The sequence below is a fragment of the Anolis carolinensis genome, chromosome 5, assembly GCF_035594765.1.
Source record: "Anolis carolinensis isolate JA03-04 chromosome 5, rAnoCar3.1.pri, whole genome shotgun sequence".
In the NCBI taxonomy this organism is placed as follows: Eukaryota; Metazoa; Chordata; class Lepidosauria; order Squamata; family Dactyloidae; genus Anolis; species Anolis carolinensis.
This window is the reverse complement of record NC_085845.1, coordinates 44,914,583-44,932,581: the sequence shown is the minus strand read 5'-3', so window position 1 is coordinate 44,932,581 and position 17,999 is coordinate 44,914,583. Positions and strand designations below refer to the sequence as shown.

The 17,999-nt window shown below is 40.7% G+C and overlaps 1 protein-coding gene across 5 annotated transcripts in view; it reads left to right on the top strand.

Annotated features, from left to right (window-relative positions):
* inpp4b (inositol polyphosphate-4-phosphatase type II B) overlaps positions 1-17,999 on the top strand; it is a 313,356-nt gene that overhangs the window by 235,718 nt on the left and 59,639 nt on the right. For all 5 annotated transcript variants that reach the window (XM_008111861.3, XM_062980903.1, XM_008111862.3 and 2 more), the window contains one exon: positions 9,524-9,668. In XM_008111861.3, the coding sequence (XP_008110068.1) occupies positions 9,524-9,668 (145 nt within the window). The remainder of the gene's footprint in view (positions 1-9,523; positions 9,669-17,999) is intronic.

Genomic DNA, 17,999 nt, shown 5'->3' with positions numbered 1-17,999 from the left:
TTTTGTTCACAAGTTTGTTCTGTTATACTTTGTTCTGTTTTGGGCTGCGCCCCCATGTTAGCCGCCCAGAGTCCTTTCGGGGAGATGGTGACGGGATAGAAAAATAAAGTGTTATTACATTATTATTATTATTATTATTATTATTATTATTATTATTATTATTATTATTATTATTATTATTAAATGTGTTAAACCATAAATACTTATTTTCTATGTGTTTTACAGTAAAACATACATTTTGTTTGGGTTTATTATAAAACTAGCAGAACTATTGTTTTGCATGTGACACCTGAAATTTTTCAAAAATGTTTTAGAGCGGCTCAAGGAGCGCATGTTTATCTGCCCTGTATTAGTGAAGCTATGGATCAACTGGTTCTTGTTTTCAATTTAATTTGTTGATGTGGGGAAATTGAACCTTGCCACAATTATAACTAACCCTGAGAAGTTCTCATTTCCATCTGTTTGCATGGAACTGGAAGCAAGGTGGCGGCACTGAGCCAGTTGTAACTGATGAATTAGAACCATTATCCAGGACCAAATTGCTAGAGAACAGTTTTCTCAACATGGCAACTTCTTCCCAACATAGGAGCTTTTGCTTCTATTCATACCTAGTTTTTTGCTTCCTTTCTTGCAAATGCTGTTCTGGAGTTACATCTGCTCCAGATAGTCTGCTTTCTACTCTTCCTGTAACTCTGGAGACCCAATTGCTTTTCCTGTACATGTTTCTAGTCACGTTTTTACATGACAGCTTCTTATAGAACCCATTTGTAATAGATGGCATTGTACATAAGAATAAAATGTGATATGTTCCAGGTGTGTGTATGTTTCTGATGTAGGTCCAGTACCATGGGATTTGGCCTGAATACTTTAAAGTATGCACCTGAGATTTATTTGTTTTTAAAATCAATTAATTTTAGTCTGTTAAATCTGTCTGTAATTTGCAATAACACCTCCACTCATTAGATGGCAGAATTCCCTAATCACCTTTAGGGATAATTCCCCCCACTTTTCATATGTAAATCCAAAAGCTGCTTTGAAAAGTTGAGAAGTGTGAAATTGCTAGAATAACTTTATCCTGATTTGCATATTGTTCATTTGGGAGATGTGAGTCATTCTGATCTAATTCCAAATGTGGAGAAAACAAAATTGCCAAACATAACTGTCCTCTCAATCTCTTGTTTCTGTAGCACTTGTTTCTAAATCCCATATATTCACCTTTGTCTGGATCCTTCCCTCTACTATAATGCAGTCCTATCTTTGTTAAATCAGAAGCACTGAATTAATTGGTGTTACCCCTAGGTAATTGAATGTTATATTTCAGCCATAGAGATATTTCTTGCTAATATCCACACTGAAGTTATTCATATGTATCAAATGGCTTAGCGCCCATCCAGGCTGGCCCATATCCTGGAACCTGTTTTTACTGAAGGCATCCAAAAAATGTCTCCAGTAAAAAAAATTTTTTGGAACAAACCAGGGTTTCCCTAGATTGTTCTGAATTAATTAAATACATGGTAATACCTGGATCATAAGGTAAGATCCAGGTCTTACCAGGCGTGGGCCCTGTGGGGATTGAACCGGGGGACTGCATCATGCAATTTCTGGGCCCAATCCACAGAGCCAGCTCGGTTCTTTGGGTTCCTGGAGCCTAAAAGATTGAGAAGGAACACACAACTCTCTCTCTCCCCCCAAACTCAATTTCCCCCCAAAAATGAAATAAAAAGTACCTAGCTGCCATAACTTTGCTCCTTGTTCCCTCCAGGCATGAGGAAATGATGCGCCAGAAGATGGGGGGGGGGGCAAGGATTTTCCCTCCCCACCCCCCACCCCCGGTGTCTCCTGGCACGTCATTTCCACGCACCAGGAGGGTGCAAGGATCAAAGTTATTGCAATTAGGTACGTTTTATTTCACTTTTAGGGGGAAAATGTCCCCACCACACCTGCAACCCCAGGAAAGCCCGTGTTTTTGAAGGGGTTTGGGGATACAAATCTGCACCAAAGCAGGGTTTTTAAACCCACTTTGGTGCAGATTTGGGCACTGTCTGGATGTGCCCTTAGTCCACCTAAATTTGATCTTTATGAGATGCATTTCTTTTTTTTCTTTTTTTGACTCACCTTTCTCTTCCACCTGTTATAGGTAAGAAGTAATTACAGTAGTAATTTTATCTTACTGCAGGAACAGGAGGAACAACACAAAAGAAACACCTTTAGAACCCAAATAGTTTAGCTAATGATCAGAAATCCTTGGGTTGTGCTCAAAAACACGTAGAGCAGCTGTTTAGTGGATACTGAATTAATGGAAAGAATGGTGTTGGATAAATATTAAAGGATAGTCTAATCCTATGTTCTATTCTCACATGGTAGAAAAGATTATTCTACTGGTTATGCCACAGACGAGCATTGCCACAACCTCCTACTTATGCTTTCCAACAGCTGTAACTGAGAGGTACACTGCATCTGACACTAATGATAACAGTCTTCTTTAATGTGTCAAATGCCCAATAGCTGCTTTTATTTATTTATTTCGTGTCAAAAGCATTGCATAACAAATACATTTTAAAATGATGAAAAAAAGGAAATTACAAGCAACTAAATAGTTTTAGACCAAAAGTGGGCAACTGCAACAGCATTATCTGTAGCTTTAAACAACTCCTCCTCTGTACATGAGGCAGGACATTGTGGGCAAGCATACAAATGCGGAGTTGTTTGTTCTGCTCCACAGTCACACAAGGTGGAGGATTCCTCCAGGTAGTGCCACCTTGCCAAGTTGTCTTTAGATCTGCCCACTCCACTTCTGAGTCTGTTTAGGGACTTCCAAGTTGCCCATTCTTGGTTTGCCCCTGGAGGAGGACCCTCATGGTGGGCCATCCAGTTAGAATTGCCAGGTTTAGCTGCTGCTGCTGGAGGACCGTCAAGAGGAGTGGTGGTTCTCATGAAGCCCTTCCTTGATTTGAGTCTGGTGGGAAGACGCTGATAGTCATGCAGTGGGTGGCTTTCACAATGTTCGACCTTATTTCTCTCACAGTTAGCAGCAACCTCCCGTCCCACGTCAGGAGGAGCAATGCCAGCTAACTTGTAGAGTTTATCAACAGGTGTAGGTACCAATACCAATAGCTGCTGTATTCAGTATATTTAATCAAACTGATAGTTGACTCAGGTAAGATGTTATTTAACATGTTGATTTTTAAAGAGCTTATTATGAACCAAAATAGATATGATATTAAATATTTTTGTACTTAACACATACATTTTAAATGGCCAGTCAATGAAAATGTAAATGCAATCAGCCCTCTGTATCCACAGATTTTGCATCCACTGATTCAACTATGGTTTGCATTTTTAAAAATTATTCCAAAAGGAAATGCTTGATTTTAAGATAAGGGATACAGTTTTACTACATCGTTGCATGTAATTGGAGGTCAACATCCACAGAGTTTGGTATCCATTGGGGGAAGGGGGGGCTAGTCCCAAACCCTAGTGGATGAGGCCCTCTGTTGTGATTTTCATGACTGTGGAAGGTAGGAAAGAAGAAACAGGTTGATACAAATTGCTCTTTTCAAATTTCTGGTAACTTTAAGAATATTGTATAATAATCCTGAGGCAGTTGGCAATTATTAAAGTTAGCAAAATATCAACTAATACAATAATAAAATAATGATTGAGCAAAAGATATGTAGGTGACCTCTCCTAAATCATCCTGCCCATACGCTTTCCTTTGTGCAGTCTAAGGAACCTTGCTTTCCTGAGTACTATTGGCACGGGTTAACCTGCCCAGGGTGGGGGGGGGGATGCCTTTTGCCATCTCTAGTACTCCACTTTCTGGTGGGCACTTTGTTCCATTTATTGGGACAACTAACCCTGAAATCTACCATATTTACTCAAATCTAAAACACATTTGTTTTTGGCTTTGAAATGCGCATATTGGAGTGATTGCCTTTGGAGTATTTAGTAATTCCTTTTAGTAAGTCGGGGGGTTTCAGTGAGATTTGCTTGTGGTTCCCTTTTGCAGCTCTAAGAAGATTTGGGGGGTAAAGTCTAGGACCCTAGCATAGACCTCCTAGGATGCATCTACACTGAAGTTTGACACTACTTTTAATTGCCATAACTCAGTACTATGCAATCCTGGGAGTTGTAGTTTGGTGAGGCACCAGCATTTTTGGCAGAGAAGGCTGAAAACCTTGTAAACTACTGCCCCCATAATTCCATAGCATCGAATCATAGCAGTGAAAATGATGTCAGACTGCATTAATTCCAGTGCAGATTCACCCAAGGACTTTGGAATCACCTAAGATGCACCTATCCTATACTGCTACTATTTGATAACACGGCGAATTCCATTATTCGGTGTATGTAATCCTGGGATTTATAATTTGGAGAGGCACCAGCCCTCTTTGGCAGAGAAAGCTAAAGAGCTTGTAGAACTATAACTCCCAGGATTGCACAGCATTGAGCCAGGGCAATTAATGTGGTGTTAAGCTGCATTCATTCTACAGCATAGCTTCACCTAAAGAAGCTGAGGCAGCATAAACAGGAGAGGCTCCTTAAGGGAAGAATTTTCTATTTCTCTGGTTTTCTTTTCAGTTACTGGAAAATTTGGTGTCCTAACCCTTTGTTTTTAAAGAAGCAGCTTTAAGCAGGCAGCAACTGTAATGCACATATTTTTGGCCAAATTTCAAAAGCTGCACTTTTTGCAGCTGCGCATTACATTTGCCAGAAAATATGCTTGTTGGTTTCAGGGTTTTGAAAATTGAGGTACACATTACATTCGATAGATTCGAATAAATACGGTAGTTATCCCTCTCATCACACTTTAGAAATATTCCAGTATCATCATCATTCATCTTCATTTGGCACTACTTGGTTAGATATTTATTATTTATTTTATTTACAGTATTTATATTCCGCCCTTCTCACCCTGAAGGGGACTCAGGGAGGACCACAATGTACATATATATGGCAAACATTCAATGCCATTAAACAAACAACACACAGACAGACAAACACAGAGGCTATTTAACTTCCCAGCTTCTGGCTTTGTGAGGGTATGCTCGATTCCGGCCACAGGAGGAGCTGCTGCTTCATCATCCACTGTGACAACGAGTCCTTTTGATGGTCTACTTCCTTATCCAGCATGCAGGCTGCTGGACTTTTTTATGGTGTTGTAAATCAGCTCAGCAGCCAGGTTTTTAACCGGAGCAAATTACAGGGCGCGTTCTACTCCCCTGTTTAAGGAGCTCCATTGGCTGCCATTTATTTTCCGAGCCCAATTCAAGGTGCAGGTCATTACCTACAAAGCCCTAAACGGTTTGGGACCCACCTACCTTTGTGACCGCATTTCTCCCCCTATGAATCTGCACAATCTCTTCGCTCGTCGGGGGAGGCCCTCCTCTCGCTCCCACCACCGTCACAGTCGTGGTTGGTGGGGACGACGGAGAGGGCCTTCTCCGTCGCCCCCCCCCCCCCGGCTCTGGAACTCGCTCCCCAGGGAGATCAGGCAGGACCCTACCCTTCTCTCCTTTTGGAAGAGCCTGAAAACATGGCTCTTCCAACAGGCCTTTGACAACTGATCTAGTAAGATTGACCTGTCGCCTTCCACTAATAGTCCTGTATGTACGCTTCTCCTAGCACTTTTGATGGCTATGACACTTTGGATAACCACTCCTCCCTGATGATATCGACATAACTAGCACTTTGGCCCAGTTTCCTACAGATCTTATCCATGATTTTATCATTATGTATTGTATGTGTTTTTATAACTTGTTTTATTGTTGTTTGATTTGTTTTACTGCTTGTTTTTATATTGTTGTTGACTGGGCTTGGCCCCATGTAAGCTGCCCCGAGAGCGGGGTATAAGAAGATTATTATTATTATTATTATTATTATTATTATTATTATTATTATTATTATCAGTTAAATTAGCCTCCCCACATTAGTGGTCCCTAAATTTTCCTTCTTGACAGATACAACTGTCTTTTGGGTTGCTTAGATCAACAACGAGCAGGGCTATTTTTTATTTTAATTGTTGAGTGCTCATTCCGACACGGGCTAGCCTTGAACTCATGAGTGGTCATAGTGATTTATTGCAGCTGGCTACTAACCAGCCTGCGTCACAGCCCAGCCCGGATAGAAATGAATGACTGAAAATTCAGTTATCTCTCTAATCCAGCCATGTGTTTTTACTATATCATAGTGGCATAGTGGGAACTTTGTAAGTTAATTTCTTCATCTACTCAAATGATAGCAGTGAGCAGCAGCTTATTTGAGTTAATTGCAACATATGGTGAATTTATTACTGTAACATGTACAACAGTTATCTGATTGTGGCTGAGACTGATATATCACTGCAAGTTGTCTGTGCCCGGAAAGTGCTGCTGTGCATCTTTTGCTCCCTTGTCTCTATAAAACATATTTCCTATTTCCCTTTGTCAATAAGACCTGTTGTTGGGGAACAGTTGATAAACACAGTTGTTTTAATCTTGACTTAGTTTTGTACTGCAGTTCTTCCTACTTTCCCAGCACCTGCACTTCACATTGACTCAGTGCTCGTAGACTTTACTCTCTTCAGAAAAATGCATTTTATGGGGTAATAACATGAAGTGGACTAAAATAAAATTCCTGTTGTTCTTATATTACATGCTGCAAGCTGTTCAGAAAGCAGTGGTATTGGTTGGCTTTATGTAAACATAATAAACAAATTTCCTATGCGTCATCTGTGCCTGCTATTAAACATTACTTTCCACTTGCTGTTGAGCACTGCCAGGAACAAGACCTTGTGGTCATTTTTTTAAATACATTGTGTTATATTTGTATATTTTGTGGGCTAAGAATGTAACTATTCTTTTTTCAAGTATATATGGAAATCTTTTATTCTAAACAAACAACTTCATTGTAAAATATTATGGAGTGGATGGTTTAAACTGCATCGTGATAAATGGTTTAATCTGAAAAACACATTGTTGTTTTTTTTTTTAAACCCTCTAATCTCAAAAATCTAGTCAAAAGAAAATAAAACAGAGACCTATAGGTCATAATGATCATCCCAAAAGCAAGAAACAGATGTGAATGCTCTTTAGCATGTATGTTTTCAGAAACTGAGATGAACTATTACTATCCCCACACCTAGGTAGACATTATCTGGTGGTACCCATAACAACTGTCAGTCACAATTTATTGAATTTTGTCAGTGTCATTCATCTACAATTGAAGACTAAATTTAATCAGCGGTCCTTGTGACTGTAACGTCCCTCCTCATTTTTGACTTCGGGTTTTTTCTTCCAGTTCTTGTTTTAAGTCTGATGAAGTATTATGGAGAACCTGAAAAACTGTTTGTTTTGTGGCAGGACTTAACAATGGTTTACTCTTACCCGAGACCCTGAGTTTCAAAGGGAAACTGGGGATTTATGTGACTATTCAATTATGGGTTACCATAAATTTCCAATGCATCCCCTATGTTGTTTAATATTTATACCGGAGGAGATCATCAGGGATTTTAGAATTGTATGTCACATGCAGGGCTGTAGCCAGAAAAAAAATTCGGGAGGGGTTTTGAAAATTTCGGGAGGGGGGGTTGAACCCCTAGCACGCACCCCTCCCTGCTACAAATCTGTCAATATCTGCTTGAGATAGTGCCTGGAGGGACTCTTAATGTTTTGCATCTCATAGACTTAGCATGGGGATTTGGTTAACCAGTTAAAATTCATGAGTAAACCAGATTTTTTTTATAACCTGAAAAATTGGGGGGGGGGGGTTGAACCCCTAAAACCACCCCCTCGCTACAGGCCTGGTCACATGTATACAGATGTTAGCCAGCTCTGTTTCTCAATGTCATCAGAGTATTATGAGTAAATACTCATCAGAGTAAAGATGCTCGCCACTATATAGTGGAGTAGATGAGGATGAAACTGAATCTTGACATGAAGGAAGCTCTAGATTATAGGGTTTTAAGCCTGAAGTTGAGGACCTGGCCTACTTTGGATGTACTTACTTTTTCTGCAAGGAGCCGGTGTCTAGCTTGGAAGCCATACTGGATTTATTCTTTTCATTAAAATGCTTTTGGCCAGTTGGTTAGCCTAATTGGACAAAGATAAAGCAGCCACAGTAGTTCATGCACTGATAGCTTCCCATTTCAGTTGCTGCAGTTATCTCTGGAAGGTTGTCCTTGGGAACAGAGGCTATGGCTAATGAAGAATGATACAGAGGGATTTCTGTCCAGAGTATCGGAGAAAAACTACAATGTGCCAGTTTTAAACCAAGTTATGGTAACCAGTATACCCCCAATCTAAACTCAAAATGCTGGTGATGGTATTAATACCCTAAACACATTGAGACCTCTAGGCTCAGGATGGCTAGAATAGCTCCCTTCTTCTATCAGCAGGGGAATTTTTTCTATTCCAGCAAGTTTGCGGAAAGTTATGGCAAAGTGTGCTGTTTTACTGATTATAATCTTTTGGCATTTTAATCATTTTGCTTCACATGGTTTTAAATATTGATGCTTTAATCACATCTACATAATATTTTGAGTAGGTGTTTACTTAAATGTTTGTATGTGTTTATCATCTCTGCTTTAATTGGGTTGCGGGGAAGGTCTGAAAGATAATGGAATATTATGGAACATTTGAAATGAATTTGCCCAAACATTAAGATGTCCCAAGGAAGCTTGCTGTTTCTCACCCATTGGAATAGGCCTTCTTGGCTGTGATGCCCTGGCTATGGGATGCACCCTCTTCGAGTCACCAATTTTGATCTCATTCTGACACCAAGTTAACACTCATCTGAATAATCATCACTTGCCTTGATCTGTTGTAATATAAGTTTTATTATTATTAAGGTGAACTTTTTAAAAATGTTTACATTATATTTACATTGATTTAAGATGTTTATTGGCTGTACCCTGAGGTCTATGACAGGAAACAAATTTAAATAATGAGAGCTGAACCTTATCTGTGTGCATTTGTTCCTCTGTATCTATGCTTTCTGCACCCAAAGGTTCATCCAACTACAGCTCCCACTATTTCACAGATCCTCTGGCTTTCCCCATCACTTGTTTGGGTTATTTGCCATTTTATATTATAGATGCCATTTTGGTTGTATATAATGGGGTTTGAGCATCCACTGATTTTGATATCCATGCGGGGTCGTGGAATCAAACCCTAGCAGATATTGAGGACCCACTGTATTTTAAATTCTGAACAAACAACTTCATTGTTTTACATTTAAATGTCTGTGCTTACTGTGGTCTGTGACTGTTTATATCACAATACAAACAATAATCTTTAGAGTGCTTCAGATTTTTTTGGTTTTACTGCAAGTGACTAACGTGGCTATACTACTTTAACTTGTGGTAATTCTTAGACTTTCTTTTTAGTCTTATTCCTTCAAAATTAGTGGCGAAGATCTTCTATAAAATAGAGCCCTATTCTTTGCAATATTTGTGCTGTCTTTTTCATTGTGCTACAATATAATAAGACTAATTAATTCTACTATATTTTTTAATGTTGAGCAGTAATACTGATACTTTTTTCAGGATAGGGTGTGGGCCAACGTGGGAAAAAGTTTAAACTGCATTATTGCAATGGTGGATAGATTGCTTGAAAAAGACTCACCCAGCATCACAAAGGAAAATGAAAATGACCTTCCACCAGTTGAACATGTGGCAACCAACATAAGTGGTAAGAAAGACATTTTTGTATCATTTAAAAGCTGAATTAAAAATTGCAGTACAGAGAGATGAGGATGAACATGCTGATAGTACAGTTTTGCAGAAATCTGACCTTAAATTTTAGCAGAGTGTTTATCAAATTGCATCTCTGTCACATAGTCACGAATTGCTTGCTGTGCTCATTTTATGTGTGCGCGACATGAAAACCTCTTTGAAAGAACAGTGTTCTGCTTTGAAGTTTCTGATACATTTTAATCTGCTCTAGGCTTTCCCTGAAAATAGCATTTAGAGGAAGAGTCAAGTGCACACACTTAACTCTTGCCAACCAGGCTTGTTGGGAAACACAATACCTTCTTTAAATAAATTGCATGCTATCAAAATAAAAAAAATACCTGTGCAATTTATACATACAAAGTTTGACTGAAGTCTACCATCATGTTTGTGGTTTTCTGTTAGCACCAGAGGCTTTCTCTCTACAGGTCCCTACACCACCCAAAAATATGTGCTAGAAAAATTCTGCCTCCCTCTGTTATTCGAACAATAGCCTTTCTGACAGCAGAAGAACACAAATCTTATATTGTGCAAATGTTGGGGTCATAGGATAGATGTAAACATGCTTAGCATAGAGTCACTAAAATGAGTAAGAGATACATTTGTCTTGACTGGTGTATGTTAGTGATTTCAGGTGGCGGACTCCAAGCATGAATCAGACAAGACACATGACACAATTATACCATTATAATTCTACTATAACTTTGATGGCATCATCTGATCGAATCCTGGTATTTGTAATTTAGGGAGGAGGATTCTGAATTCTTAGCCAAAGAGCTCTGCTGTCCTACCAAACAAAAAAGCCTCAGGATTCCACAAAATCATACACCAGCAGTTAAAGGATTCATAACACAATAATTATGCAGTGTGAAATGGTTCTGAATCCATCCTATAATACAATGTAATATAAAATAATATATTATTTAAATTGCAGAAAGCAGGAAATCCTATAACAAAAGATGACTGGTGTACTGAATGCTTGTGTGCCATACCTATTAAATGTGGTGTGGCCTCATTTCTTAAAAAGTTACTTCATTATTATAGACTTGTTATGTTAAATACCATATTTACTCAAATCTAATGTGCACCTCAGTTTTTAAGACCCTGAAACCAAAATAGGATTTGCTGACAAATGTGTGGCTCTACATGCCTGATGAAGAGTAGGAGCTTGAGCTTAGTGCTGCAGCGGTACACAAAGCCTGGGCATTTGGCAAGGGGGAGGAGAGGAACATCTGGATTTAAAGGGGTTCTGGAAGGGGGGCCAGGTTTAGGCACGATTCTAATGTGCCATTTAATGTAATAAACACCCCAATTTTGGCTAAACAGCATAGTCAAAAAAGTGCATATTATAATCAAGTAAATAAGGTATTTAACATTGGAAATTGGATATTAACTCTTTACCACTAACACAAATAATTGAATTTTTAAATTAGTCAAATTAGCTTTGACTCACCCATTGTTTAAAAGGTTACTTTTGAAAACAGCCATTGGATTAACAGAGATTGACAGGGAGGTTGTCAGTATTAATGTGTACATTGTGTTAGCCACAAGTTGCCTTCTTCCAACCTGGATTTTTTTCACCAGACTAACTATAAAGCCATAATACTTCTCTGAAGATGCTGGAGTTCAACACACTTGAAACTCTTAGGTTGAGAAAGTCTGTACAAAAATGGAATAATTTTGAAGGCTATTCATTAAGTTTTGCTACCAATTGGCACCCTGTCTCTTGTTTCTACTGACTCCCACCTTCACCAACATGTACACTGTCCACTTACCCTTTAAATTGCCTGTTTGTTCAAATGTAACAAGAATTGAAGTTAGAGGCTAGTAAGAGAGGATGTGTTTAAACAGGGCACAAACATTGTTTGTGTGCTTTGTATTAAAGCACAAGTGCAAGAAAAGATAACCTTTTGTCACTGCTGTATTGCTGAATCTTGGGAAGATAGTGCCCACCCATATCTAGTTTAGTGTTAGGTAACGGTCCTCAGATTTTTGTTTTCCCTCTGCTCTTTTTTCTAGCATGGCTTTGAGAAAAAGATACATTTTTACTTCTGTCTTTAATTTATCATAGTTCATCAGTCTGTTGATCACAGGCAAACTGTAATTAGTTTTAAGTGTTGTACTGAAGATATTAGCACAATTTGCATCATGGACATAACACTAAACTGTAGTTAATGGAAAATGGGGCAGGGAAAGCATTGAATTAACACCTAACCCGAAGGAGAGAAGGAAAGGAGAAAACACAATCTCACAACTCAGTGATAACAACACTAAACCATAATTTAGCATTATATCTGCAAGAGGCTGCATAGTCCATACCATTAAATGTTTATACTTATACAGCAGGAATGGAATGGAGGCAAAATAACAAATGTCAAATAACATTTTGATCAATGTGAGAGTAGCGAGATAGATGCTAGAAGTCCTGTTTGTTGTTGTTCCAGTTTAGCCTTTTCTTGACCTTATACTTTCACTAAAAGCTTTTGTTCATATCTTAATCCTGACAAAGTAGGTTAGAAATCAATACTGTAAATATATCAGAAATGTAATGATAACAAAGGAGAGCAGAATACCATTGTTCAACTAGGTTAAGTGCCATGTTTGGCTGATTTGCAGAAAGTATTCACAACTTATTACGTCTTTGATCCAAGCCAAGGCAGCAGTGGCAGAAATCGATTCTTCAGTGTGTGCCTGCATACATATGCATGCATGTGTGCACCGCATACATGCTCACATTTGTGCACATACATAAATTGATAGCAAATTTCCTCAGGAATCAGTTTTCTGGCATAGAGTGTAGACTAGTTTGGAGATTAGTCCCTTTAGAAAACCTGGGTGGAATGTATATTTATACTTCTGTCTTTTTTTAAAAAATGTAGGTATTTCCAAAGGGGGGATGAATAAAAAAGGAGGAGGAGAAGAAAAGAAAAGAGAAAGGGGGATGGTGGAAGGGTAGTAGAGGGGGGGGGGTTCAGAGAGAATGAAGGGGGGGAATAGAGTGCTTCCAATCGTCTAGTTCTTGGATAATAATAATAATCTATAGTTTCTATTACAGTACTAATGCAGTAGTACTTTCTCAATTGTTGATTCCCATTGGGTCTTCTTTTTTTTGGGGGGGGGGGGTCAAATTGGTGTCTTCATTTCTTCTTGTTCCATGTATTTCTTCAAAGATGTCCAGTCTGTTTCTAATCTAAGTTTGTTTTGGCTGTGTGTTAACTAGTATGATAGTTCGTCGGTGCTCATAATTTCCACTATCTTCATTAACCATTCTCTTTAAGTGTTGGTAGTTCCTCGGTGCTCCAATGTTGGGCATATGTTATTCTAGCCGTGGTAGTTAGGTACTGGAAAAGGGTATATTTATCTTTTCCTAGCTTTATATTAATCATTCCAAGTAAAAATTGTTGTGGTTTAGGTGTATTGTTCTGTTCTGAAAGCATGCTTCCTACTACTTCTATGTGTGCCAAAAAAAAAAAGATGACCAAATGGAGAGGGAATGGGGGTTGGATTGGATAGGAATGGAATTGGAGACTGCTTTTTAAATCCATTGTAACATATTTGCCAAGAAAATCAATATTCACATGCCAAATACCCGAACTTCTATTTATTTAATTTCCTTACTGGCTACCTAGCAGTGCACTGTTCTCAAAATGGTAAAGAGAACAAAAGAAATAATACAATGTAAAAATAAAAAATAATAAAAAGAGAAATTTCAAATAAAACTAGCAGACTAAAATACAATTCAAGGCCTTTCTGGAATGTCACCCCTAAGATCAGTACTCTCCATTTCCAAAACCCTTTCCCTCATCAGATGAAGATACTCACTGGATTTCTCTAAACTGCTTGACTCATATCACCTCCTGGCAGTCTTCCATTGTTTCTGTTGCCTGTCCTGGCACTTTTTTGGGGCTGGTCTCTTCACTGGCCCCGTGTCCCTATGAGTCATCAATTGAGCTTTGTGATGGAGAATGAGCATGCCTCCCTCTTCTCCTTGCTGCCTTCCACTAGCCGGTGGCAATACCCCATGGCTCCTTTGCTCCACCTGCCATTTGCCCAGTGTGCCTTCTCTCCTGCCAGTTGGATAGTTGCTGACTCCATTACTGCACACCTTTTGCCAGAATGTGGGGTTGTCAAGGAACATAGAACTGTTCTTATCCCCAGCTGGAGATTTTCTGGCAGAGGAAGCTGCAGGTTGATCCAGGACCAATATCCTGTGTGGGATTGTCAGGTCTTCCTTGCCCAATGACAATTCCTGGGCCATCTGTTCTGGCCCCTGGTCCTTGACAGGAATAATTGCTTCCTTTTAGCCTGTTGCGAATTCTTGCCCATTGGAGCCATCCTGAAGAATGGAGTCTTCCATTGTTAATCAATTTGGCTTATTCTATCACTCAGCAAATGTCGGACCCAATTAACTTTGGTAGATAACTCAAATTGCAGGATTAGATTAGTTCCCGAAAGGAGATAAAGGGATACTCAAGTGTGCAGAGGGCAAATTTATTATGATTGATTTCTGTTGCTTATTCATTTGTCAAACACATGTGAACACTCAACAAGTCATGCATCCACTGCCCCACATTTACCCAGATCACTTAATGATAATTTCCCCTTGCTTCCTAGTTGCTTTTTGGTTAGACTAAATTTCTTGCTTTCTCTGGTTACTTATTTTGCTTCTGGCTCTACTGGGATCAGTGAAACTGGGAAGTAGAAGCCCTGGTTGAGCCTTAACCTGCTCAGTGCCTAAAACCCCACTCTGGGCTTGGCTGCCAGAAATGATGTGTCCTGATTTGGTCTGCTAGTTTTTGGCTACTTTGAGAATGCTGGATTTTCTTAGTGATTACAGCCTTCCTGGAGCCCTCAAAAAGTATACAGTCCTGAAAAAAGCTCTTTGTTCAGTTCTGTAAAAAAAAACTCATTTAGTCGCATATTGTCTTCAAAATATTTTTACCCACCTTGAATCCCATTATTGGAAAAAATGTGGGATATAAATGATGATGATAATGATACAGTTTTCATGGTTAAACAATTTTGAGCTGTGCTGTGTGTGTGTAAAATTATATATGCACACACATTTGCTTTAACTCATTTTACTCAGTTAGCATATATTCTGTTATCTGTCCTAAAAGCTGATCCTGGAGTCCTTCTTAAGGATGAATTTATGATGTCAATTTCCACAGTAACCATCTAAGATGTCATTAACACAGCATCATGATTTCACTGCAGAATAAAGATGTTAGAAAGCCTATGTTTTCAAGGAAGAAGAACGTTGTAAAGCTGTAGTACACTTTGTGCTTGATATAGAAAATTAATTATAATATTTTTCATATCCGAATTCAGAATGCTAATTTCTTCTATTTGAAGTGATTTGAACATATTTTGTTAATTGTCACAATCATTAACAATAGAAATTGTGTTAGACACATTGGTTATAAAAAAAAAAAGAACAAAAAAAATAATGCTGTGGAATTACTGTTAGCAAACAATTGCAGTTGTGTCTCTAGGGTTGGTGTCAACCAGTTCAATAACTCATAATGTCATCCCTATGAGTCTCCTTCTATACCTGTGTGATGCCTCATGGGCCTTGTAGTCCTGTTCCTAGTACTATTGTGGCAGATGAAGATGAAAACATGGGGTTTTCGCCGGTTCAACAAGAGCTGGAGTCTCTTCACCTGCCGGATGTTGACGTTTGCCCTCAAGAATTCAGTAAACCAGGCCTTGGGCAGTACTCCCCTCCGTTTCCCAGGAAGGAATCTTATTCTAAAGACAGAGGAGTCAGAGAAGCTAATCGGAGAAGTCTAAGAATCGCTGCCAAACAAACAGGCTGATTAGGCCTGCTTCCCTTGGGAAAATCTAAGGAGTCTTACATCTGGACAGAGTTGGGTTTCGCTTCTTGTTCTCTAGGGAAAGAGATTGTTGGCGGGAAAACAAGACCCAATATAGGGGTTTGGCGCGAGAGATTCTTTGCGGAGTCAATTGATCAGCTTGAGGAGAGAGATCGTGTGTGGACTTCGTAACCCCAGTTCCTTGCTCCCCGGATCAAGTTTTCGAGCCTTGCCTAGCCTTGCAGTTTAACCACGGACCCTGCTCCACGCTTCATGTTTTGTCTTGTTCCAGTCACGGACCTAGCCAAGAATCAAGTTTATTTCCAGCCTTGCTGTCAAGCTTCATTGGACTTCTAAGACTCTGACATTTCCCCACACTATTGCTTGGCAAGAGTGTGTGTTTCGGTCAAGTGGATTAAAACTTTGAACTCTAATATCATTTATTGGACAATACATTTTTGGACTATATTTGGCCTCTTTTGAAAGGTTTGTTTCTGAACTATATTCTTCACTTGTTTTTATTGCTTTTATATATTTCTTTAATAAAGATATTAGATAGAGACTGGCCTCTGTGTAAGGTTATTGGTGCCCAGCAGCCAGGGATCTGACAGTTTGACTCCGCCAACTAAGCACCAATTAACCCAAGGCCAGAATGTCTACAGGAACCGGAGCGGACGCCCAAGCTCAACCACCCAGCGATACCATTTCCCACGATGAATTCAATCGGATCCGGGACACACTCCGGACGCAGGAGGGAGAAATACGGGGCTTGAAGGAACGTGGAGCCCGTCTCCCTGCCTTAGCGCTACCAACCAAGTTTTCTGGAGAAGCCTCCAAGGTTCATGTCTTCCGTCGCCAGTGCCAGGCGTACTTAGAAGCCCGCCAAGCCGAGTTTCCCCAAGAAGATGTCAAGGTGGCGTGGATCTTCAGTCTCCTAGATGGGCCTGCGGCCACTTGGGCGACGGCATTATACGATGCGGGTTCCACGCATCTAAACACCGTGCAACAATTCTTGAACCACCTTAGGAAAACCTGGGGGATCGAGGACGACGAGGAGGCGGCCGGCCATAAACTCGGACGCCTCTTCCAAGGGGACAGACCGTTGTCCCGGTACATAGCCGAGTTCCGGGTGCTGGCTCAGAACACCGGCTGGAACGACATAGCCCTCAGAGGACAGTTTCGCGAGGGCCTCAACATCGAGATGCAGGAAGAAATCTCTAAGGTAGACCCCCCAGGGACTCTTGAAAGACTCATCAACCAGTGTTTACGGGCTGAAGTCCTGCTTGCCAACAAAAAACAATGGCTCCGAGGCCAGAGTGGAAGAGCCGGAGTAAAACCCCCCACTTCTACCAGTGTCCAGCCACGTCCAGTATGGAGATCCCCACCGCCAGCCCCTAGCCCCATGGGAAGCGAGGAGGAGCCGATGCAGTTGGGCAACGTGCGCCCCAGATTAGATGTTGCTGAAAAGGCCCGCCGCCAACGTTTGAATCTGTGTTGGTACTGTGGAAACGGGGGCCACTTCGCCAGAGAATGTCCAGCCAAAAAGAAGCCCGCCGCCCGTCTGGCGGCGGCGTCCTCCGCGGAGGCGGAGGCTGCCGAGGCGGCTGGGACAAAGCCGGCGGGGGAAGCCAGCGACCGGGCGTAGATTGGCTCGCCAACCCGGTCAAAAACTCCACTCAAGAGCCGCAAATGGGGGTCCTATTTCTCCTGGTGGTCACGCTGTGGTCAGTGAAAAAAGGACCCGTCATGATCCATGCCATGATAGACTCAGGGGCAACAAACAACTTCATCGATAAGGACTATGCTGACTCTCTGGGACTACAATATCATGATTTCAAGAACGCCCGGGTGGTGCAAGCCATAGACGGCCGACCCCTGAAGACAGGTCCAGTAAGCCAATGGACCGAGCCCACCAGAATGTGGATAAGAGAACACATGGAGGAAATCTCCTTTTTTGTTACCGAGGTTCCCCATTTCCCCGTGATTTTGGGTATCCCATGGTTGACACTCCACGACCCAAACATCTCCTGGACTAACAGAGAACTGCAGTTCGCCTCAAGGTTTTGCCAAAATCATTGTCTAGTAGCCAAGGTTTGCCATGCCACAGACACAGAACCCATCATCACCTTGCCCAAGAAATACTCGGACTTTTGGGATGTTTTCAATGAAAAGGAAGCCGAGAAACTACCCCCACATAGACCCTATGACTGTGCCATTGACCTAGTGGAGGGGGCCCCAATTCCGCGAGGACATCTCTACTCCCTGACTGAACCAGAGCAAGAAGCTCTCAGGGAGTTTATAGAGTCAAACCTTCGCAAGGGGTTCATCAGACCCTCTCAATCCCCAGCCGCTTCCCCAGTGATGTTTGTGAAAAAGAAGTCAGGGGACCTACGCTTGGTTGTGGATTATCGGGCACTGAACAACATCACAAAACGGAACCACTACCCATTGCCATTGATCTCAGACCTATTGGA